Below are 27,166 nucleotides of genomic sequence, written 5' to 3'. Positions count from 1 at the left end.
GAAAAACGACACAAGATTTTGAGTCTTCCATACTATTACGGTGCATTCAGCTTTGAATGCATTGCGGGGAGTGCGTGGATGCAGGTGGCTCAGGACCATTCTTTATGGCTTTATGGGGAGGCTTATGTTCAACAGTGGACATGTAATGGCTGATATGATGATGAATTTATTGGAGTTTTTGAATTTTTTTTATATAACATTTTATATATGTCACAGTTATCAAATCCTCGATAGTTAAGGTAGTCGTCTCTTACGACACCCCGGGAAAGGAAGGGGTGGCATGGCAATATATATATGTATATATATATATAGACTACTATATAATAATATATACATAGACTAGTATGGTTTCATCAACAGGTTATTCAAATATTTTTTTAACCCTCCTTCCCACTACCACTTAAAAACGTGTGAAACGATTCGAAATTTAAACGTCTTTGCGCTTACGCACTGGCAGCATCGATCTTTGCCTGCGTCGGAGGTAAGTGTGCCAATTTGAATGCAAAATACATACGCGTGTCCGAGTGGGCGATTTGTATATTGTTATCATTGTAAGGCCAAGGTCGAATACGTTAACTCCTCAAATATCTAACGCGATGTTGATAAGATAATAATTCACACGTGGCGGACAAATGTGGACGGAACACACCGCAACGTTGACAGGCTATGGCAGATTTACCATACCATATCATAAAAAAATATGATGTGTAATGTTTTTGCTGTAAAAAGTAATATAATTAAGTATATATAATTGTTTTTAATCGTCATAATATCAGTTCTCCTGCCTGTTGCAGGGTTCCACTGTTGGGTATGGACTCTACCAAAGCACTTCACTTAACACGATCTAAGGCTTTTCGTTTCCCGTTTTTAAATAAAATTATGAAATCTAAAAAGGATTATAAATAGGTATAATTACATTTAATTAAATTACTAGCTTTTACCCGTCACTTCGTCAATGTAATCGGGATATTATGTTCATTGACCGGGATAGAAATTAGCCTAGGTATGTCCTTCTTCATTGTATACAGTATATGCATACCAAATTCATAGTGATTAGTTAAGTAGTCGAGGCCCTAAGATGCAACAAACGAACTCAGTTTCACATCTATAATATTGTTCAGGATTAAAGATGTTTCCTAATAATTTCCTTTTTGGCTGTGTGCAGATTTCTTCGTAACAATAAAACGTCAGCTGACCAACGACATCCTTATGTGGCGCACGGCGAGCTCGGTGCTGCACCTGATGCCCATAAGCGGGGTTTACAGCTTCCTACCTAAGTATCTGGAGAAGCAGTTTCGGCTGCCCACGCACGACGCCAACCTTGTCTCGGGTGAGGTACTACGATGAACATTACTTGTACGCTTACATTGTATAGATAGAGCATCGAGTCTCAAAAACGGGTCAACTTTTTGTCAGCTAATTGTCAAATTAGTCAGCTAGTTTTTTTTGTTAATGTTTTGTATACTTACGTACACAATGTATTTTGACGTATTATTTAATAAATAAATTTAATATTTACGCATTAAAAATATGCAGAATTTATAAGACAATGAAATACATATATACATAACTATTTATGACGGAAAATTGTGTAAAATAGTTGATCCGTTTTTTTCGAAAAAAATGTATGGAGACACTCTATCTATATAATCTAAGCTTGTACAGTTTCACGCGCCACGGTTTGGCTAATGTCATCGAGCCGCTGAGGACTAATTCTCTGTGTTGTGATGATATAAAAGAATAATATTTATTGAAGTTTTTATGCTTTAAAAATATAATTTATAGGAAGTTTTGAAATGAAATCCCGGTAATAGTATTTTTATAGATGATAATGAAAAAGTTTTTATAATGGGTATAATGAAGCAGAAATCTCGCAAATAGAGCAACTATTTGTATATGTAATATAAATAAATATTTGAAAATTTTCTAGAATATCGAGTCTTATTTTTGTAGTTTCTTTTTACCAATATGCGTAGCTCCACACAAATTGTGTTCCATAAATGTATTGACGAAAACTGGCAATACTGGCTTATCCATTTTATTAATCAACTTGGTATCCTCGTCTTACGTGTGGTTGCGTCTATTTGGTAAAATCTTGTGACGAAATCGCTGTAAAACTTTTACTACTTTTAAGCAAATAGGTAGGGCCTACCATGAAATGTTTTCCGAAATTTCGGAGGCAAACGAAACACAAATTTGATGTTAAAATTACGTAAGACATGCCGTTTGTAAATATTAAAAATGTTAAAATGTTGTTCCTTTGGACTTTTATGATAGGATGTATGACAAACGAAATTTTAAACTCTTTGGTATAAATAAAAACACGATATTGAGTCCGAAATTTCGGAATTTCATTTCATAGTAGACCCGTTGTTATTTATTATAAATTGTCCGTTCCAGGCCTGGGTGGTATCCTGTTAATGGGTGTAGGCATCATCACGGCCGGAGTGGTCATCGTCAAGGTGGTCCCGACGGCTAGACAGGTTGCTGCGTGGACTGCAGCCACTGCTGCTATCTATAGTGCTGGTACGTTATGGTTTACTGCCTGATACTTCAAGTTATATTGTAAATTACATTGTTAATGCATTTTTAAATATTGTGAGCAAGGGTGGACTTATCTCTGACAGAGATTTCTTCCAGCCAACCCAATACAGTTGGAAAGCATGTTTTTTTTTATGGGTGAAAATGGTATGGTAACGGTAACTCCGCCTGCGCTAATGGGATATGCTGGCGGAGCACCAGTGAAGGGTGATAGATGAGAATGAAAACAGGCCAGTTAGCCCATCATGATGAATTCATCAGGAATTAACCATGATAGGTTCCAGGGGGAAACGCGAGGGGGTCGACCTGGTTGGGTATATTGCTAGCAGTGGGATTCTCAGTCTCCATTACTAACAATCCCCTTTTCCCCCTGGAAAGCATGTTGTTAACGGGCAGCTAAAGTACACGAAGAACTATTAACACTTTGCTACAACGGGAATTCCGTCAGGGTTGAAATCTTTTGGATTAAACTAAAATTGTGATAAACACCTAAATGCAAAGAAAAGTAATTTTTTGATCGTGAACGCATTGCAATTCAAATGGTCTTGCTTTTCGTGGTAGGCTTTTTTTTTAATGGGTGATAATGGAATGGTAACCCCACCCGCGCTATCGGTATTCACCGGCGGGGCACCAGTGAAGGATGATAGGTGAGGATGAAGTAGGTCAGTTAGCCCATCGTGACGAATTCAACAAAAATTGTTCACGATGGTCTCCAGGGGGAACCACGTGGAGGTCGACCTAATAAGGCATATTGCTAGCAATGGGGCTGTCAAACTCCATTGCTAACAATCCTTTTCCCCCCTTTCGTGGTAGGAGGACGTACCTACACGCTAGTGCAATGACGAGTTTATTCGTCATCGGTCAGCAGTGTTTACTTCGAATATTCTTTGAATAACTATTAACACTAATCAATACATAAACAAATATACAAATAAACAGCTAAATGAAATATTAATATATATTACATTACATTAATATCAGAGAGAGGGTACAAAAGTCGTTTCCTTGGGCACCTCTGCCCTATTCGTGTTTCTATCGTGAAGCAGTTGTGTTTGCATGGCTGTGTTTCGATTTGAAGGGTGGGATATGGTAGTGAATTTACAGGGTACAGAGGAATAACACCTGAGTCCTCAGGAATGGCAACGCATGGGGGGGGGGGGGGGGGGTATCGTGGGCGAAACAGTATACTCTTTTATGTCCAAGGTACTGCTGATGTCTATAGGCGACGGTTACCACTTTCCATCAGATGTGTGGTCAGCTTCTTTGTCATTCTAAGTTGTATAAAAAAATACATAAATAAATATAATATCTACCTACTTATATTATATAGTTATATATTAATACAACACGATATTCCTTTTAGTAGATACTAGTTTGTACAGAAGAGTTTTTATACCTTTCAGGTATGGTCCTGCTCATGTTCGTCAGTTGCCCAGAAGAGAATTTCCGGTTGCTAGACAACGGTGCTATAAATGGCAATCTCAGCTGTAGCGTTAATTGTAACTGCGAGAATGTTGCCTTTAATCCTATCTGTGGACAGGTATGTAAAACGTTCTTGAACAACGTTCTTTCAAAAGATCTTTTGTTCAAGAACCGTTTTTTTTTTGATGGGTGAAAATGGTATGGTAACCCCGCCTGCGCTAACGGTATACGCTTGCGGAGCACCAGTGAAGGGTGATAGATGAGAATGAAAACAGGCCAGTTAGCCTATCATGATGAATTCTTCAGGAATTAACCATGATAGTTTCCAGAGAGAACCGCGAGGAGGTCGACCTGGTTGGGTGGGTAAATTACTAGCAATGGGATTCTCAGTCCCCATTACTAACAATCCCTTTCCCTCCGTTCAAGAACTGTTATGTATCAGATTAACTTGTCTTTATTCTTTTATTTAGTAAGTATCTGTTTATGTCTATAGATGTAAATCACGGGCAGGACGGAAAATGACGCTGTGATTAAAAATCGTTTATAAAACATCGCTTATAAACAATGATGTATTGTCGATGTTTAGAGTTTCAACATCGAATATTAAAACATCGATTTTTATGAACGATATATCGATGTTTGAAAAAATCGATGTATCGTTCGCATCCCTAAACTACGTACGGGTAAACGCAGTGTAGGACGATCCCCCATTAGATGGAGTGACGACCTGAAATGCATTGCAGGGAGACAGTGGATGCAGGTGGCTCAGGGCCGTACTTTATGGCAGTCTGTGGGAGAGGCTTATGTCCAGCAGTGGACGGATAATGGCTGAAATGATGATGATGATGTAGAACTTTCCACTTAACAAATTTATGATATCTGCTGTCAACTGTTCACTGCTGAACATAGGCCCTTTTTCAGCATTGGACAGTTTGACTCTTTGGGGGATTTGTTAGTAGTTGCCAAACTTGGCAACTGCAGTTAGGATTTGGTAATGTTTTAAAAGGGACGCTGCTGCCCATTCCTCGACTATTAAAATCCTTTAGTCGCCTTTTACAACACCATAAGAAAGGAGCTGGCCTATTCTATGCTGGGACCATACGACCGATTCTTTTTTATATTTTTCTGAACTACGTGTCTGATATTGCTGAAGTTCATATCACTAGTTATTTATTTAGAATTATTTTGTTTATTTCCGCTACCTTTAGTATGTGTGTGACTGCCAACACTTGAAGTTGGACCATCACTGTTACTACCAGAAGTTCTACAATCTTCCATGTCAGCCATAAGTCTGCGTGTTTTTGGTCTCACAGTGCCCTTTTTATTTTCCAGGATGCTTTTACATATCTGTCGCCGTGCCAAGCGGGCTGTCTCGACAGTCACCAGTTGGACAACAGCACGTGGCTGTACTCGAACTGTTCGTGCATAGACGCTGCCGGCACCGGAGAGAAAGCTACGAATACGTTAGTAGATTAAGCATAATATTTTTTTTAATGAATGATAATGGAATGGTAACCCCACCCGCGTTATCGGTATACACTGGCAGGGCATCAGTGTAGGATGATAGGTGAAGATGAAGCAGGTCAGTTAGCCAATCGTGACGATTTCAACAAGAATTGTTCATGATGGTTGCCAGGGGGAACCACGTGGAGGTCGACTTAATAGACAATGGGGCTGTCAAACTTCATTGCTAATCCTTCCCCCCAGCATAATGTCATACATTCTTTTTATTCTGTGAGTTACTATTCTTTTTTCTTTTTCTTTCCCGCCTGCGCTGTTAACGGTATACGCTGCCGGGGCACCAGTCAGGTATGATTGGTGAGGATGAAAAAGCAGGCCAGTTAGCCCATCGTGATGAATACGCTTGGAATTCATCACGATGGTTTCCCGGGGGGTCCACGAGGAGGTCGACCTGTTAGGGTATATTGTTAGCATTGGGACTGATAATCCGCATTACTAACAATTCCTTCCCCCTCCTAATTTTTCAGATTGAAACAGTTCGAAGCTTGGAATCGGTCGGAGTGGTTGCACGGTGACGGCGGCGGGTGGGCGGTGAGCGGCGAGTGTGCCGGCCCGTGCGGCAAGATCTACGTGTTCATCGCAATCTTCGCAGCGCTCATGTTCGTGCACGCGAGCGGCGAGGTCGGCGCCGTCCTCATCATCATACGATGCACAGACAAATTTGGTAACCGACTATATCTATATATCATCATTTCAGCCATTATCCGTCCACTGCTGGACATAAGCTTCCCCCATAGACTGTCATAAAGAACGGTCCTGAGCCACCTGCATCCACTGACTCCCTGCAACGCATTTCTGGTCGTCACTCCATCTAGTAGGGGGTCGTTTTACACTGCGTTTACCCGTATGTGGTCGTCACTCAAGAACCTTTTTTCCCCATCGGTTGTCGGTTCTTCGAGCTATGTGACCAGCCCATTGCCACTTCAATTTGCTTATCCTTCGGGCTATGTCGGTTATTTTGGTTCTTTTGCGAAAGAAACTCCTATATATATATATATATATATATATATATATATTTGGCTCACTTTCATATATTGATTTTAAATGTACGAATGTACTTAATAATTCTCATAATAAATAAATAACAAAAAAAATTATAAAAATAACCTCGTGTAAGCCGAAAGCGAGAAGTAGGAGAAATATCTCGACTTGGCTTACGAGCTGACCGAAATGTGTAGGTTACATCCACCGCAATCATTGCAATCGTTCTGTCAGTCAGTCAGTCAGTCAACCGTTCAGTCTTATCTCAACCAGTCTGGAACGACACTCAGACGGCTGGGGTTCCGAGGCGACTCACTCTCGTAAAAGATGCAAAAAGCGGTGCTCTTAGATTCTATCCGCCTAGGACGCCGGTTTTTGTTGTGTTAATGTTGCTAACAGAATGGATCTTGTTTTTTTTTTTTTGATGAATGATAATGAAATGGTAACCCCGCCTGCGCTATCGGTATACACTAGCGGGGCACCAGTGAGAGATGATTGGTGAGGATGAAAAGTCAAGTCAGTTAGTCCATTGTGACAAATTCAACGATAAATTAGTCACGATGGTTTCCAGGGGGAACCGCGTGGAGGTCGACCTGATAAGGTATATTAATAGCGATGGGGACTAACCTCCCCATTACTAACAGTCCCTTCCCCCTTCCCTTAATTTAATATGAATATTTGGCATTTGAATTTGAATATTTGTAATATACCGTGTACCTTCGTGGTGGTGGTCTGACAGACAAGGCGATGGCGATGGGCGTGATCCAGTTCGCGATCGGCGTGTTCGGCAACGTGCCGTGCCCGATCGTGTTCGGGGCAGCCGTGGATGCGGCGTGTCGCCTGCGCGACGCCGCCTGCGGTCTGCTCGGCGCCTGCGCATCCTACGACAACGACAGCCTGCGACACTTCTACCTGGGTACGGCACCGACCCACACACTTACATTATACAGATTTACCGGAGGGAAACTTTATACAAAAGTCGTTTGCTTGAGTACCTCTGTACCATTCGTGTTTCAACCGTGAAGCAGTGCATGGCTGTATTTCGGTATGAACGGTGGGATATGGCAGTGAATTTACAGGGTACAGAGCTCAGGAATGGCAACGCATGGAGGGTATCATGGACGGAATAGTTATGTCCATGGTACTTACTGTTCATGTCTATAGGCCACGGTTACAACTTTCCATCAGGTGGGCCGTCAGCTTGTTCGCCATTCTAAGTTGTATAAAAAAAAGATAGAGCATTGAGCTTCAAAAACAGGTCAACTTTTTGTCAGCTAATTGTTGAACTAGCTGACTTGTTTTTTTATTAATCTTTTATATACGTACGCTCACAATGTATCTTGACGTATCTATACATAATTATTTGATAAATAAAATGACGTTTTTATGCTTTAAAAAAGTGCGGAATTGATAAGACAATAAATATAGAAGTTATAAAGGTATTAGGAAGTGGTATAATAAATAAAATTAAGAACGAAAATGCTTATAGCATTTATAAATTATATCTGTAATAGAGAGACATAATTAAATCCAATTTTTTAGCTAAAGAAATAGTCTGCTTAATTTGATACTAGATGGCGTTGTATGATATATTTAGACGTATTATTTATTTACCTTCTTAAGGTACCATCTCCTTACTCGTGATTGGCAATCATCATGGCGATTTTAATTTGTCCATCGCCATTCTGAAAAGGGATCTGGTGCTCATTACGAACTATTGCCTTAGATTTTTTAACTAGAATGTTTGGCGTCTTTTCCTTTTCTTTCTTATTTATTTACCATGGAAATTTTAATAGAAAAATCTAAGTTAGTTAGTAAGTTACTAGTTTACTGCTAACTTAGAAGTATTTTATGTCTAAATTGACAACAATGTCATATTCATTGAAATTTAAAAAAAATTGTCAACAGGTCTGTCAGCGGGGCTGATGTTCCTCGCGTTCATTATGGACATGCTCGTGTGGAGTAAAGCGGGCCGCATCGACATGAACCCGGGCGAGGCGTCCAGCGCGCCGCACTCGCCCCCGCCGGTCCCGCTCGCCCTCCTCCCAGCCGACTCGGCCCCCCTGCGGCCCGACACATAACTGTGACGCCATACTAGTTGACACCTGGATCGACGAATCTACAAGTTTTTCGGAGCCCTTACATAGTTGCTAAGTTTACCTCCGTGCAGGAAGTAGAATGAAAAATAAGGTCTGTGTATTTTAAAAAGGTAAAAAAAAATAATAATAGACAATTTATTTTCCTTTACAGAAAATAGGTTTTTTTTTCGAGTTTTGATATAATAATAATTAATATAGAGAAATAAAGTAGTATGCAAGTCATTACATGCAGAGGTATGTTATGTGTAAGGTTTGAATTTTGTTCTAGATTGAACATGTAAAGAAACGGATTTTTATTTTAAATTCGTTATTTTATGATATTTGAATTTGAACTGTATGAATAGATGTGTTAAAGTTAAAACTCGTACACTTCGTACAAAGATAGTTGTCAAGTAACAAATTCTAGTGTGATAGCATAATATTCAACGACTCTCGAGGTGAGTGCGGCAACGGAGTTAGTACGGTCAGCAGCTAAATACAATATAAATATATATTGTATTTAGATATTATATTGTATTCATATTGTACTTTGCTCCGTGCGTTGTTGACGTAATTTTGAGGTTCCTATAAACTCCACGATGTGTATTTTTATTCCATATTTATATTTACTTATATACATTATAACTGACAGAATGATATCAAGTTTGACAATTAAAAGTAATAATTGATTGCTTTCATAAAATATTAGATGATATATTGTGGTGAATTTGTCCGTCTGAGCTTGTGTCATGAAGCAGCATCAGCTTATGTTCCGGCTCAATATTTGGAATGGTTTTTATCATGATTGAACATGGAACAATGTTACCTTAATCTCAAGGTAATGACTTTGGATCAGTAAGAACAAATTAGTAGCATGTCAGTTAATGAAATGTACATATTGAACGCTTATATAACGATGATTTAATGACGATCATGTGAATTTTACAATATTTATATTAAAATTTTAAAATCCTTATTTTATATTGATTAACATTTTATATTTATAGCCATTTATTTGAAATTTACCAATGTTATCGTATAATTTATTTATAGTGTTAAAAGTGTATTGCAAATATGGTTCGTTCTCTCTCTCTATCTCCCTCTATCTATCCATCTTTTCATTTAAGAGTTTCCTCTGGTCACCGACCAGACAACTATTTCATGGGTTTTCTTCCAACCAGCTCTATCATGCCATCTATCATATCAACCATGCCATATCTTTGACCTCCTTATATGACATGACACCTAGTGTTTCCTTTATCTGCCTCATGGAGTTATTCCTCAATCTTTCCCTTCTTCTTTTACCCTATATTTTTCCTTCTAGTATGTTCTTTACAGAATCGTTATATCGTATAAGTTTTGTTTAGAAAAAATATTAAAAAAAAACTATTTTTTTTGCTACTAGTACAATAAGTCAACATTATGTATATTGATTTTTCAGTGTATTTCAGTTACAAGTAAAAAGTGCATATTGAAAATAATTTATTTAGATAGATAGATAGATAGATCGTTTATTTGTTTGTTACTAATCACACACAACATGTACATAAGAATAGATAATACATAAAACAACATAAGATTTATAATTGTGTTATTATGTGTGATCTGCAGCAATACAAAAAGGTCGAAGCTCAGCGTGTAACATTGTTCAAGGAACAAAACACTGATTTTCAGCTTTAACCCATTTGAGGGTACGTGAAAATAATAAATAAAATAAATACAAAATAAAAAGAGTAATATTTTTGGTGATTGTCTGTGCAGTGTGTGTATAATAAAAATAATGTAAATAGTTCAATATAATTTGGTTAGAGTAATTTATTGTTTTCCTAATAATGTTTATACGAAGCAATGTGCGAATTTACTAATACGACTGCTAATTATCCGATTAAACAACTTATTCGAATGATTTTAAAATCATTCGACTACTAATTTCATTCACTATACTCCCTAATCTATCTATCTAATAGCTAAAATCAGTCATTAGTAGTTATTCATGTGCGAGTCGATACGAACGTAGTCGAGTCGACCCGATCAATCGAATATGAAAATTAGTAAATTATTAATTTAGTGCTCAAATTATAGAATTAATAATTACTAATTATTCAAATACCAAAAAACATTCGGATTCGCACACTGCTATTTAGACGTACTGTTCTGTAATACTGTATCGTTATTACTAATTATTCGAATAACAAACAACATTCGGACTCGCACACTGCTATTTAGACATACTGTTCTGTAATATTGTATCGTTATTACTAATTATTCGAATACCAAAAAACATTTGGACTCGCGCACTGCTATTTAGACATACTGTTCTGTAATATTGTATCGTTATTACTAATTATTCGAATAACAAACAACATTCGGACTCGCACACTGCTATTTAGACATACTGTTCTGTAATATTGTATCGTTATTACTAATTATTCGAATACCAAAAAACATTCGGACTCGCACACTGCTATTTAGACATACTGTTCTGTAATATTGTATCGTTATTACTAATTATTCGAATAACAAACAACATTCGGACTCGCACACTGCTATTTAGACATACTGTTCTGTAATATTGTATCGTTATTACTAATTATTCGAATAACAAACAACATTCGGACTCGCACACTGCTATCACATACTGTTCTGTAATACTGTATCGTTGTTAATGTTTGCAATACATTTTTATACACTACGTATATTTATATAAATAATTTAGAACATAAAATGACTGAACAATGAAATATAAACAACTTGCATTTTCTACTATAGTTATGCATTTTATACGCTAGTTATACTTAAATATAAGTATACCTGCTCAACGACAGAAGTAAATAATATGAACGTTGTATACATAATGGTGACGATTTAACTTAATATATAGTCTGCAATCATTTTTTTTTTATACAACTTAGAGTGGCAAACAAGCTGACGGCCCACCTGATGGAAAGTGGTAACCGTCGCCTATAGACATGAGCGGTACCATGGACATAACAGAGTATACTGTTTCGTCCATGATACACTCCATGCGTTGCCATACCTGAGGACTCAGGTGTTATTCCTCTGTACCCTGTAAATAATATATTATGCAAATAATTAGTGCAAAATAATATATTACTAATAACTGTATTGTCTAATGTTTATAGTGAGTGAATTTATCAAATGATTGTTTAGAAATGATACAGCAGCGGTACCGCTCGAAACTAGCTTTATTGATACATCACATTATTATAATAAATATATTATAATAAATAAATATAATAAATATATATTTTTAAGTAATACCGTTATGTGGGACTTAGTTTTTTTATATTTAGGTTGGGTACTATTTTTTTTATTGCAATAATATCTCGTCTAAGCTGGGAGTTATGAATGGTATACTCGTTATAGCTCGACAACTTTGTGCGTGGCGCTTTCATAGTGTGACAGATGTGTGCACGATTTATATCTATGTTTTACCTAGTCTTTTTCTTTCTTTTTTTTTTTAATGGCAATCGGTCGTTACTTTTACGACCATTACATCCAGTGTCATATGAAAGATAAGAGGCTAGTACTGGAGATTAAAATTATATCTAAACGACTGGTCTAATATTGGGCTTTTTGGTATAGAAAACATATGTATTAGTTTTCATATGAAGGTATATCATGAACGCCTTGAAGTTTCCAGTTTGCACTTATTAAGGGTAATCTGCCCTTATAATGCATACCATTGTAATGTTTCTATTTGTTTCGTCACTCATTTTCTATCAATAGATAATAAAATTTAAAAACAAAGTTTAATCACACTGAATTATTGTCTTATAAGAGTATAAATTTTACTTCTTTCATCTTAAATATTAAGCATTAATAAAATTATAAATATTCATATTTCTTTTAAAATAATTGGCTCCATTTTTTAATCCACCATTCGTCATGATTTTTATTCAGTTCACCTTGTCGATCACTTACACTAGCGACTCGCTAGGATATGTGCTGCGCCCGATGTTGTCGTGCTATAATCATTATTCGGTTTTATAAAACAAAACGGAACATTTTCGAGAACAAATTTATTTTTTAAATGTTCTATTCTAATTTTAAAAGTGCGTTCCAAATAGTTTGAATCTGTTGTTGTATTGCAATAATGAATTCAAAGCATGGTCTTAGTAAAATGTTTGTTTTATTGTTAAAAAAATATGCATTTTTTATATTGTGTATTAATGCTATCATTTATTATTACTGTTTGACTGTATTTACAAGATATTGACACGTCTGTCGAGGTGTTATTGCAACATATTGTACGTAGCTTTACATTTTTTTTTTTCGATAATAATGCGAAGTATATGGCTAGTGACTAGAGGTTTATATTAGTTTAGTACATTTTTTTTTTACAAATTATCGCATACAACCTGTAAATATATAATTAAACGTTTTAAAGTATATAATCACAATATGTTAGGCTTAGATATAGTTTTATTTGATATTAGCTATTGTTGTCTTGCATCTCTGTAATGCTTTATTTTTAATATTTCAACTTATTATTATTTTTCACGATTTGAGCTATAGTTGTCACTAATGATATTTGTTGATGTTGATATTATTTGTTTAATGGATGATAATGAGGCGGTCAGATCGAGCTCTACGTGGACATCCATGGAAACCAAGTGTATTCACGATGGGCTAACTGATCTGCCTTTTCATCTTACCTGTCACCCCTCACTGATGCCCCGCCAGCGTATACCGTTAGCGCAGGCGGAGCTACTATTCTATTACCATCAACTAAGAGACTAAATATATTATATACTAGCAATGGGACTGGTAGGCCACATTTTTAATAGTCCCTCCTCCCTCCTGTTGATATTATTAGGTAGAGCGGTTAGTTGACAGGTTTTGATTATTCAATTAAAATAAAATATTGATTTACAAATGATAATTTATTGATTATATTTGCAATTTATTTGTTTTATGAATTTTAAGTAAATGCCCACGATAAATCAACCAAAATAATTAAGTGTTTTAATATATAAATTGTACATTTTTACAGGAAATATATTGAAGTTTTATATATATCTTAAAATATTATATATTTATTTACATATATGTATATATACACATAAAAAATGATCTATAAAGTTTAGTGGACAATTATAGCTCATGCAGGATTGTTGTTATTTTAATGTTACTGAAATAAAGGCTGGGTCGCGTGTAAACCTATATTAAAACCTCAATGGGAAACAAATAGTTTAGGGTATAGCAGTTAATTGTACAGATCGCCGGACATTTTGTGTTTTTTTTGTAATTACCAAAAATTTTTAATATTATCAAGTTAACGGTCGATAAGGTGATGGTGAGGATGATTAATATAATTCTAAATTCAAGAAGCGAGTTCGTATGTCAATGTTTTAATTCACACTTGTTATGAAATATTTTCGTGTCATATTCTTTACGGGGTGGTAATTATCATTTGTCTTAAATATTTTCGTCTTTTGTCATCATCTTCGTCTTCATTGCTGAGGGCTATGTTTGTGTTGCTTGAATGAATGGATGAGTGAATGAATGAATGAATAAGTGAATTATAAAATGAATGAGTGAATTAATGATTGAATGATTGAAATAATTAATGAATGAGTGAATTTATGAATGAGTGAAATAATGAATGAGTGAGTAAATTAATGAATCAGTGAGTGAATAATAAATAAGTGAGTGAATTAATGAATGAGTGAGTGAATTAATGAATGAGTGAGTGAATTAAGGAATAAGTGAGCGAATTAATAAATGAGTGAGTGAATTAACGAATGAGTGATAGAATGAATGAGTAAGTGAATTAATGAATGAATGTATTGCTAAAAATGTGGTACAATAAGGTGATATCATAATATTACAATAGTCGGTTTCACACATTTTGTCATTACTGAAGTGTAACAGTCATTACAACCCTACGTCTGTTTTGTACAACATCTGTACAACTGGTGCCATCATCCCTCTGTAAACTGCACGATTTTATACTTTGCGTATGAATTCTTGCAAGGTAGCTCCAGTTGTGTCCATACCTTTTGTTGGTGCACTGCTTCTATTCTTCTTTCCCTCCACACAGCCGATTAGACTTAAGTTATAAATGTACTGAATTACTCTACGTTTCGCTGTCACCGTGACACCGTTTTGTGAAAATAAATTTGTTTTTCTAATCAGTACAAGTGTGAATTAATCTCTTAATTTGTTTATCGTTATGGTAGAAATGTTTGGGCTCAAATACCTGCCTAGTATAGGCAGGTCAATACATAAAAAGTAACATCATCATTATATTAACGTACGTATATTATTACATATATTACTGCTTCTATTATACTAGCTGATCCGATGAACTTGGTACCGCTTAACAGCCATGAATATTTTGTATGGGAAAATGTTTTCTTTTATTTCTTCATTAATTTTCCAATGTTTTTAATAGTTATTCTGCTATTCAGGACATAGACAAATTCAACAAATCAAAAACCATAAAAAACATATATATATATATATATATATATATATATATATATATATATAACTACTTCTTATATTATTATCTATTACTGCTTATATTACTACTTATGTAGTACGTATCCTATATTACTATTTATGGTACAGTTGAATAAATAATTAATGTTATAGTACTCATGTCAATATTGGAGTTCCTTATATTTTTAATATTAAATTATTGAACAGAATTGATGAACATTGGGAAAATGGAAAGTTCGAAATGTAAGCAAGCATAAGACTTTTAACGATAATGTTTTAAAACTAATTTAGTGTAAACCCAAATACTTCTAGCATACGATAAGTAAAGGGACTCGAAAATAAAATATATTGGGCAAATGAATTGTTAACACAAAGAATATTTTGCTAAGTAAACAGTTTGTAATGATATTTACAATCAATTTGTTTTCAATTTATACATCTGTGATTGTTTTATTGATGTTTTATATTCTTAGAGTACTATGAATAATTTGAAACGATTGTGCAATATTATACAAACATTGCACAATTACATTGAATCAAATTATATTATATATATAAATTCCATTATATCTGCCTATATTTAACTAGTTATTGCTATATGATTTTGAATGTGCAATAAATATTTAGGTACTAATTATTGCCAGCGAAATGCATAATAATTTTGTCAATTAGCAAATTATACATCGACGCCTGATCGATTTTTGAGACATCACTAATAATGTTACTAGTTATTTTTTTATTATGATTATTTTTTTAACGTCTAGTTGTTTACATCACAACCCTATTGTATATAGTGTAGCTAAATATTAATTAAACTATAGAACTACTTATGAATTATTGGACCGTAATATAGGTTAATTCGTAGACTTTGCGTGTGTACAAAATTTACAATTTAATTTTTTAATTTTGTTTTAAAATATTTACAAAATAAATTCGATTTGAAATGTTAGCAGTTAGTAATGTTATAGTTTATACACAAGAGAATAAGCTAAACGCACAGCCAAATATTTTAATTTTCTATATCTAAATTTAAATTTTACATTCAATTTATGCGATCAGATGACAGCTAAGTGCAAACTAGTTTAAGATTGCACTTGGTACTGAATAAAATATTAAAAAAAAGAGTGTATTTTTTAAATTTTCTTATATCACAATGTTTTTTTATTAGAAATATATAATTTTAAACCATTAGGTATCATTTTGTAGTGAATTAAATATTTAAAAAAAGAACTCTTAAAATTATTTTTTAATATTGTAATGCTATTTATATTACATTGAATTTCATTAAAAATATATAAATAGTGATAGTAGGTATCTCTACAAAATTCACCAAAATGTGACTGCGGTTGCCAACCCGCTTGTCAAGTGTGGCAACTACAGGCAAAACTGATATGGGGAAGGCCTGCTGTTCAGCTGTGGTCAATTTATGCCCGAAATAACAATTAAGCCAGTAGATATTGTGAAATCGTGGCCAGTCATTTAAAAAATATAATATCCTTGTTTTTTAAATTAATGCCAACATACAACAACAACAAGTTTTAGTACACATAAAATAATGATGACAAGTAAATTTTATCAACAAATATTATTTTTAATTTATAATTTTGTGCATAATTTTAAAATAATATTATTATTCGTTTATTCCTTTTATCAAATCGTGCATTATAATCATACTCGTGCAATGTTTTAAAAAAATATATATACATATGCGTATTTATTAATGCGTGTTTTACCAGTTTTGTTTATTAAGCCATAGCCAATTGTTGTCTATAGCAATTTATTGTCTACGTGTAGTTGAAGTGGCCATTAACTGTAATACTTTTTATATTATACAATACGAATAGTTATAATAACGTCTCAATGGTAGCTTTTAGATGAATTTTGTTGTTTGTTGCTGTATATTTACTAAGCAAATTTATTTAAGGTTATATTATTTTTTTTTTTGTAATAGTGAACAGAATTTTACTAGTCTATGATTTAGTTTTAGAAAATAATACCTCTGGATTTTAGATTTAAAATGTATGTGACCATTATAATTGTTGATATTGCCTGTTTCTGACCAGCCTGTTTGAATACATTAATTTTAAGGTATGATACCATTTTCATGAAAACGGATACTTGTAGGAAAGAGTAATTTGACATATTTTTTATTTTAATAATACTTATTCGATTATGAATTGATTATTTTTCAACATCCTTGGTTGTTGTTTTTAGAAATAATTATATAATTTATTCGTAATGTTGCTAAAGGATGACCACTTGCCTTATTGTGAGCCTAACGCTACGGATATGTGGTAACGTTTAAGTTTCTTAACTATACAGAAAGTATTGTAAGTGTCCGTTTTTATGCGAAATAATTTATTTTGGATTGTAATCAATTTGTAGATAAAGTGATGAATAAATAATATCATAAATATATATACATATAACTACTTGTGCATTACTTATTTTTGTTCCGTCTATATTACTATTCCTGACCGGTTTTAAAAAGTTTGTCTTTTGAAAGAAAAGAAACCAGTGTGGTTTATATTTTTAAAGCGTAATTATACTTTTTAATAAATTAATTTACTTGGCAATATTAACTCAGATTTTTTTTTAATAAAATCAAAGGACCTTAAATATTATTTTATCATGTTAGTAAATGTTTGAGAATACAATGAACTAAAAGTATTTTTCACAACATTCCCAAACTGTCTAAATTACTTTCCTAAACAATTTTTTAATAGTTAACTATTCCTATGGTTATAGTGTTGACTCTTGTTATATATATTTATTATTTATTCTTTGTAAAACGAATTTTGTAATTCTAAATTTTGTAGCCATACATAAATAAAATTATTTTATGTATTATTAAATATTTTACTTACTGTGTGACTTTGTAAAATTAAATTTTGACATCATTGTATGAGACTTAATGGCTGGTTCACAGGCTAGTACTGCAATTATATTTTACATTACATTGTATGAGTGCGGTATAGTTTGTTACAGTGACATTGGTCACATATTTTTTAATCATTTGTAAATAAAAATTATCAAGAAAAAAAAATGCATTTTATTTCGCTCCAATATTTTTTTTTATTAAGTTGGCTGTCACATATAGGTATCTATACAATTATTATATGAGTCGGTATGTCTATCATTTAAGTATATTTACTACCTCTTTATTAACCTAATATTTTTTTTTTATGGGAGCATACATGTTTAAATGAATAATCGCCACACAATTACATAAATCTTCTTGCTCTAAATAGGATAGCCTGTGAAATTTCTGAGTTTTCTAAATTGGCCCCACCAAGAACCGAATACAGACTGTCATTAGGCAAATCACTGATACTTCTAGTGGAATTCGTGATGATGGGCTAACGGATCTACATTCATCGTCACCTATCATCCCTCACTGGTGCCAGCGTATACCGATAGCGTGGGCGGGGTTACCATTCCATTATCACTCATTAAAAAAAAACAAGCCTATGGCATGTTTGTTGGTAAACGGGGTTACCGTAGCCTATGTCTGTAACAGGGATATCACACTCGCGTTGCAGACCCTTAAAAAACCTCTAGGAAAAACTTCGGCAGAAAGGTCGTTCAATTTCAGCGTTCACGGGAGTAAGCTCCACTAAAACCGCACTGTGCATGACCATTTTGATTCTAAGGTGTAAGGATGAATTCCCTGCCGATAGCGTGCAGTGTGATGGTTAAAAGTGGCTGTAGGCATCATATTGAAGATTAATATGATATGATTTTATACAAATTGTTACTTGTACAGTGATTGTACTACCAAACTGATGTACCACAGCGTCAGTTTGCAACCCACTTCATACTAGTGCTCAAGAAGCGGAACGGCGATAACGAAGTCTGCATTTTTTATACCACTACGCTATTTATTGCGTCTCACGAAGAAATAGGTATAAAGCTTTGATTGATGTAACAAAATTAAAAGATGGAACGTTTTTTTAAGAAGCTTTGAAATAAAGTTTGTTCTCTCTGATCTGTTACACAGAGTAAAACGTTGAACAAATTTTATAACAGAAAATAGAATCGATAAAATCAAATATGGCGCCATTTCTCTAATTCTATATCTAAAATTTCAGTTTGACATCAGAGCGAAATCTTTTAATAATAATAATATAAAATAATTTTTATTCAAGTAAACTTATTAATAAGCATTTTTGAATAGTGTTTTTTTTATAAACCTACCGCCTAGTTCGGAATGTAATTTCAGCTGAGAAGAACGGGGAAGAAACACAGCTGTTGTTTCTTTTTTCAAATATAAGTTAAGCTTAAAGTTAAGTTTACAACAAAAAATGCATAAAATGATTAAATGATAGATAGCTAAATAGATAGATACTCTTCATTGTTTCCTACAAAAGAACTAACAACCCCTTCTTTTCTTACAAGTATTTTTGGAATGGAATAAGACGTAGGCTATTCTTTGTCACGATTTCGTTATATACGAACGAAATCGCAGGTAAAGACTAGTATTTTTTTTTTTTTACAATACAGGGGACAAACGAGCGTGTGGCTGACCTGATGGTAAGTGACTACCGCCGCCCATCATTACCCACAACACCAATGGCATTGCAGGTGTGCTGCCGGCCTTTTAAAAAGAAATATGCTCTTTTCTTATAGGTTATGTTGTCGTATCGGTTCAGAAATACTGCTGCTGGAAGTTGATTTCAAAGAGTGGTTGTGCGTGGAAGAAACTGCTTTGAAAAACGCACGGTGGAAGACCGCCACTCGTCATGATGATTAGGGTGAAATTTTATTTTATGACGGGTTGTATGATGGTACAAAGCAGCAGCAGCAGATATCAATCCGAACAATTCCACAGAGCACTCCCCATAATAAATTCAGTAGAAGATGCATAGAGATGCAATATCTCTGCGCAGTTTCAATGGGTCGAGTTGGACAGTAAGGCGTTTATCAATATTTCGAGCCGCCCGCCTTTGAATGCGGTCTAACGGAAGGAGCTGGTATTGTGGTGCTCCTGCCCATAGGCGAGAACAGTATTCCATAAGCGGCCTGACTTGAGCTTTATACAATTTCAAGCGATGTTCCGGCGTGAAATACCGTTCACTTTTTAGCAGCTATCTTAGCTTTTTCTTCCAGATGACCGCAAAACTGGACGTAGCTAGATATCTCAATGCCAAAAACTCTTAGACACGACTTATTATCAAGGGAGGTGCCCTGAAAGCGAGGAGATACGACAAACGGCGTCTTTTTTGCGGTGATCACACAGAGTTGTGTCTTCTTAGGGTTGAATTGTACAAGATTGCATTCGTCCCAGGCCGAAAATTGATCGAGTGAAGTTTCAATTTCAGATACAAGTCTGTTTCGGCACTCATCGGTATTTAATAATTTTAAGAATATAATAGGTTCTTATTAAATTCGATAAATAGTTATTGCGCTACACGTTTTCTTCGCACCCTGTCAGCCTAGTCAGTCCTCGATCAAATTAATACTATTTTGTTATAAAAATGTCTAGTATTTTATTCATTAAAACAATGATTGATATTTTGTAATTTTATTTATTATAAATCTGACAAGTTAAAACTTACTTCCTACTTCGATGTCCGCCACAGATTGATTCCTGATACCCAACCATAGATAAACAAAATACACAACATCTCCTATGTTGACATAAAGATAAACAAAATTTAAAGAAATGAACATGAATTTATATAAATGAGAAAATGCTTACTAACAATCAAGTTTAACAGGTGGTCGGACAACACGTCCAGACCTTGTTCTCATAGTGGGATTACCATCAACATTACAAGACAGTGATTTATTATTAACATTAAGAGTACCATTCGACTGGATTTGTGAGTTGTTAGAGACATCATTTACTGTATCATTTTGGCACTCAGATGGCAAGACTGTTACTGATGTGCTGTGATCAGGTTCTTGAACATAGCTTTGACTTGACCGAGACAATGTACCATTATGTGACTGTGTTGAATGATTTTGTTCTGACCCAGAAACCTGACTTGACATAGGAATAGGTAGACTAGAATATTTATTTGTTAACAAATTGGTTTCATCTGACAATTTTTTCTGTAACGAAGTGAATGACCGTTTTAAATTTTTATTTTGTTTCAGTATTTCATTATTATTTAATCTTAAATGATAATGATTTCTCCTATATTGGGAGCCATCATTACACCTAATTAAGTATGATCTTGGACAATTATTTACTATGTCTATGACTATACCTGGCGACCAATTACTATTTGGAGTTTTCTTATACCATATGTGATCACCCTTATTCAATGGAGTTAATTCTCTTGTGCGTTTATCATAATATTTTTTATAGTTTTCTTTGTGCTTCCTTAATTTTTCTTCAATATCTTTGAATCTCACTGTTTTAGGTTTCAGTAATTTCATCTTTATTGGTAAATTATACCTCAACTTTCTTGACATTAGCATTTCCGCAGGAGACTTCATGTATTCTTTTGCATTAGAACGATAGTGCAAAAGTGCTAAATATGGATCTACATTCTCTTCATCTGACTTGCGTAAAATATTTTTTACAATCTTGACAGCTGACTCTACTTGTCCATTAGATTGTGGAAAATTAGGACTCGACGTACTATGACTTATATCCCAATTTGTACAAAATTCTTTAAATTCCATTGAATCAAATGGAGGTCCATTGTCTGTAAATAGTTTTAAGGGAATACCATGGCGAGCAAATATCGATTTAAAATGTAAAATGACATGTTTTGCTGAAGATCCAGTATTTAACAAAGCTAATTCTATATATTTTGAATAATAATCAATCACAACTAGATACTTTTTGTCTTTATATTGTAATAAATCTCCTCCAACTTTCTCCCATGGATATTTAGGTATTTCACTTACAATTAATGGTTCATGAGAATTATTATGTTTGAATTTTGAACAAATTTGACAATTTTCTATGACTTGCTCTATGTCTGTGTTCATATTGGGCCAAAAAATTACACCACGAACTAAGTTTTTACTTCTGCTTATACCCAAATGACCTGCATGAACTTTTTGTAACATTTCTTTACGGAGTGATGTAGGAATAATAAGACTAGTATTTTTAAATACTAGTCCATCAATAACATGTATTTCAGATCGATAATTCCAATATTGTCTAACACAAAGTTCTGTTTTATTTTTATGAATTGGCCAACCTTCTATAAAATATTTTAGTAACTTTTGTAGTGTAGAATCATTAAGAGTATCTTTTTTATAAATTTGGAGTCTCTCTTCAGAAACTGAAAGAGAAGATATGAACATATTTGCATGTATTGCAATGTCATTATCTATACTATGTTCTTCAGACTCCAATAAAGCAGCTCTAGATAATGTGTCTGAAATGTATAATTTTGAACCTTGAACATATGTTACATTGAGATCATATACTTGTAGTGATAGCATCATTCTTTGAAGTCTATTGGGTACTTGACTTAGAGGTTTCTTAAAGAGAGTAATTAAAGGTTTGTGATCAGTCTCTACATTAATTTTTCTGCCATAGACATACTGATGAAATTTTTGACAACCGAACAATATTGCAAACAACTCCATTTCTATTTGAGCATATCTTTTCTGACAGTCTGTAAGAGTTTTTGATGCATAGGCTATAGGTTTATTACATTGTAACAGAACTGCACCTAATGCTGATTGTGACGCATCTACACTTAAAGTTAGTGGTTTTGTATTATCATAATGACATAAGATAGGTGATTTTGTGATTAAATCTTTAAGTCTTTGAAAGGCTTTATTATGGTTTTCATCCCATAACCACATTGAGTCTTTTTTTAAAAGATTTCTAAATATCTCTGTCTCTGTAGAAAGATTTTTGATGTAGGTACCTAAAAAATTTATCATGCCTAGAAATCTTTGTAAACTTTTTTGACAATTTGGAGTAGGCATTTCACAAATGGCTTTGATTTTGTCATAATCAGGGCGCATACCTTCAGCACTAAATATTTGTCCTAAGAATTTTATTTCATTTTGTTGAAAGACACATTTCTCTTTTTGAAATTTAAGATTTATAGATTCTGCTCGATTGAATACTTTTTGTAAAGTTGCTACATGTGAGGCCTCATCATTACTATAAACCAATATATCATCAATGTATATAATTACACCCGGTATGTCTGAGAATGCTTCTACAAGTGTTTTACTAAATATTTCAGTTGAACAATTAAGACCAAATGGTAATCTTTTGAATTTGTATCGACCTAGTGGCGTGTTAAAAGTGCAAAGGTCTGAACTCTCAGAATCAAGAGGTATCATCCAAAACCCAGCAAAAGCATCCAGGTGTGAAAATATTTTAGCCCCATGTAATTTTGATCTTATATCTTCAATAGTTGGCAAAGGAAAATGTGATCTTTGTATTGCCTCATTCAGGTTTCTAGGGTCTAAACAAATTCGAAGTTTATTATTAGATTTTTCTACAATAACAATAGAACTAACCCATTTAGTAGGTTTTGACACTTTCTCTATAACATTCAGTCTTGTCATCCTGTCCAGCTCTTCTTTCAATCTGTCTTGCAATGCAAATGGAATTCTACGTTGAGCATCAATCTTTGGTTGTACATCAGGTAAGACAGTCAAATGACACTCATAGGGTAAACAACCCAGGCCCTGAAAAAGGTTTTCATATTTAATTAATAAAGTTTTTAAATTATCAGGCTGACTAGTTAGGGAATTATTAAAAATCCTTTGAACAAGACCAATTTTTGTGCATGTTTCTGCCCCTAAGACTGACTGACATGAAATATCTACTATAATAAATTTTATTTTATACATTTTATCATTAATTAGGCATTCAATAACACAATATCCCTTTATTGGTATATTGACACCACCATATGCAAATAACTTTGAAAAGCAATATTTGATAATGTTACTTGACAAATTGAGTTTACAAAATGTTTCATATGACATACAATTAGCTTTTGCTCCTGTATCTATTAAAAATTTTAAGTTTACATTATTAATTTTGATACTGATTATCCAGTCATTATCCATATTTAATGAAGACACAGTTAAATTATTATTAAATGACAGAGTACCTATAAATGTATCAGACAATAAATTAGTAGAATTTGAATGATTACAACCTGAATTTAAAGATGAATCCATTTCATCATATTCAATGTTATTTATTGGTGTTCTACAAAGATTGTAATAATGACCAATCTTGTGACATCTTTTACATTTTACAGACTTAGCAGGACATTTAAATCTGTGATACTGTCCACATCTGGTACATTTTTTATTATTGTCAAAATTGGCTGTATTATTATTATTAAATGGTACAGCCTGCTGTTGTTTTAATCCATTTTGACTTGTAGAAAGCTGTTTAGAGTGAGAATGTGCTGTTGTTCTTGAACTGCGCAGAGTAGCTACAGGAATTTCTTGAGAGAGATATGATGTACTATTAAATGACAACTCAAGAGATTTATATATAGTCACTAATTTATATAAATCTACATCATTTTCAGTAAGCAATTTTTCTCTTATGTGATTATTTGTTTTATCCATGTTACATATGAACATGTCTCTAATTAAAGAATCTTTTAATTGTCCAAATTCACATACAGATGCCTGTTTTTTCAATTTTGTTAGAAAAGTGTCTAAGGAATCACTTTCTTGCTTCAACGTAAAAAATTTATGGCGTTCTATTGCCAAATTCTTTTTTGGAATAAAATAATCGTCAAAGGATTTCAAAACTAAGATATACGTTGACTTTTCTTTTTCACTGAATGAGTTATATATGTCCAGACATTGCTCACCCATAGAATGTAGTAGAATGGCAATTTTTCTTTCATCCGAGCATGTGTCGAACTGCATAGCTATCATGTAGTTATTGAATATTTGTTTCCACTTTTGCCAAGATTGGACGACATCGCCATCTTGGATGTTAAATGGTTTTAGTGAATTTATATTATGATCCATGACTCAATTTTGTTGCACAATTTGCTTTGGATATTTTAATTAACCGCTGCCACCATATTTTATTCATTAAAACAATGATTGATATTTTGTAATTTTATTTATTATAAATCTGACAAGTTAAAACTTACTTCCTACTTCGATGTCCGCCACAGATTGATTCCTGATACCCAACCATAGATAAACAAAATACACAACATCTAGAACATCGAATTTTGATGTTTTTTGAATCAAATTTACCTGCAATTGTTCTGTTAAAGCGTGACTACAAAAACATCATCCATTATACATTTCAGCGTGTCGGTCACCCACGAATGGAACTAATAAGTATTAGGGTTCCACACCTCTAATAACTTATTCGAGATGTGAACTGATTAATTTTGTGAAAATCTGATATTCACTAATAGCGAATTTAATAATACTAAATCTCAATACGTCGTATTCCGTTGAGGAATAATACCTGAGTCCTCAGGAATGGCAACGCTTACCACTTTCCATCAGATCGGCCATCAGCTTGTTTACCATTCTAAATTGTATAAAAAAAAAAGAGGAATGGGTATTAATTTCTAAACATATTTACCAATTTGATTCAATATTGTGTGTGGTCCTGGCATAGAATGGGCTATCCCTTCCTTTTCCGTGGGTGTCGTAAAAGGCGACAAAGGGAATTTAGTGGTTGAGGGATGGGCAGCAGCATTCCTCATAAAAAGTCATCAAAGTTTAACTGCGGTTGCCAACCCGCCTGCCGACTTGCATGGCAACTATGTACTAGTAAAACTCCTCAAGGGGGAGGCCTATGTATAACAGTGAGCAGTTAATGAATGATATGACAATGATGACCTTCATATCACTAGGATTGATAACTCGTGAGTGTAGAATCTGATTTAATTTAACTTCCGATTATTCGCGGTGTAGTTACCTACATTTTAAAATTCTAAGCGTCGTACGGAACCTTTCAGGAAAAACTTTGTTCAAGTAAATAAGTCCCTTTTAGTTTTTGTGTCATTTAATTTACCTAAAAACATTTAAAAATTTATATATTTGTGTACATTTGAACATGTCATAAAATATTACATGAAATTGTAAACTTAAGGTACTATTATAAGTAAAAATTTTCCAAATTTTCAATTATACATTAGAATTATATTGTCATTTGTTTAATAATAATAATATTAATTTTTATTTCGGACTTTTTTGCTCCATTAAATATTTATTAGTAACAATATTCTTAAAACGAATGTACGTAAATTTACATACACAATACACACACACATAATATATTAAATCTCGTAGTACACAGATAATCAATGGCGATATCAAAATTAATCTTAACAACACAGCAGATATGTCCTAAGTCCCATGAGACAAATTTATTATTTTTTATTATTATTTCAGCCATTCACTGTCCATTGCTGAACATAAGCCTTCCCCATAAAGTGAGATTTGCCAGTAGTTGCCACGCTTAGCAGACGGGTTGGCAACCGCAGTCAGGCTCTAGAGATGTTTTAAGAGGGACGCTGCTGCCCATTTTTCGCCCTTCTTTAGTTGACTCATACGACACTCACGGGAAAGGAAGGGATGGCCTATTCTATGCCAGAACCATACGGCGAGACAAATTGCCAAAGGTAAAATATGTATATATATGGTAATCAGTACAGTAATCGGGATATCTACACTGATATGCCATAGTCACTTAGATCGACTACTGAGAGCCATGTTCAAATTCCTGAACTGAGAGTGTGCTTGTATGTGATGAGTTCTAAATGGGGTAGAAGCAAAAGATGTAAGTATGGATAGAGCACTTTAGTAGTCAATATGCTTGTCTTATAAAATGTGGCATGAACATATATGACAGTAGGAACTATTAAAAATTATATTAGGCATATAGGTATTCAACCATGCCAAATAGGAACAGAAGGGAGAAGGGATTGTTAGTAACGGAGATTTAACAGCTGTGTTACTAGTAATATACCCTATTAGGGTAATCTCTATGTGATTCCCCTTGGAAACCACCGAGGTTAATTCACGTGGAATTCATTAGGATCAGCTGTATTGCTTTCATTCTAATCTATCATTTCTCACCGGCGTCTCGCCAGCGTTTACTGATGACGCAAGCGGGGTTACCATTCCATTATTGCTTATTAAAAAAAATAGGAATGGATGGGACATACTTTTTGTATTTCCCGAAAAAGAGCACCATTCAATGGCGTCACGTT

General features: G+C 33.8%; 1 protein-coding gene across 6 annotated transcripts in view; it reads left to right on the top strand.

The window, feature by feature from the left end:
- The window catches only part of LOC113518480 (solute carrier organic anion transporter family member 74D-like), a 69,944-nt gene extending 52,195 nt beyond the window's left edge, over positions 1-17,749 (top strand). For all 6 annotated transcript variants that reach the window (XM_026903434.3, XM_026903432.3, XM_031913269.2 and 3 more), the window contains exons 5-11: positions 1,166-1,330; positions 2,401-2,526; positions 3,945-4,081; positions 5,296-5,426; positions 5,952-6,148; positions 7,205-7,381; positions 8,374-17,749. In XM_026903434.3, the coding sequence (XP_026759235.2) occupies positions 1,166-1,330; positions 2,401-2,526; positions 3,945-4,081; positions 5,296-5,426; positions 5,952-6,148; positions 7,205-7,381; positions 8,374-8,546 (1,106 nt within the window). In that variant the 3' untranslated portion in view covers positions 8,547-17,749. The remainder of the gene's footprint in view (positions 1-1,165; positions 1,331-2,400; positions 2,527-3,944; positions 4,082-5,295; positions 5,427-5,951; positions 6,149-7,204; positions 7,382-8,373) is intronic.
- The last annotated feature ends 9,417 nt before the right edge of the window (positions 17,750-27,166 follow it).

The sequence above is a fragment of the Galleria mellonella genome, unplaced genomic scaffold (assembly GCF_026898425.1).
Source record: "Galleria mellonella isolate WM207_F2 unplaced genomic scaffold, CSIRO_AGI_GalMel_v1 utg171, whole genome shotgun sequence".
Taxonomy (NCBI): Eukaryota; Metazoa; Arthropoda; class Insecta; order Lepidoptera; family Pyralidae; genus Galleria; species Galleria mellonella.
Note: the sequence above shows the minus strand (reverse complement) of the source record. Positions and strands in the feature narration are given on the sequence as shown.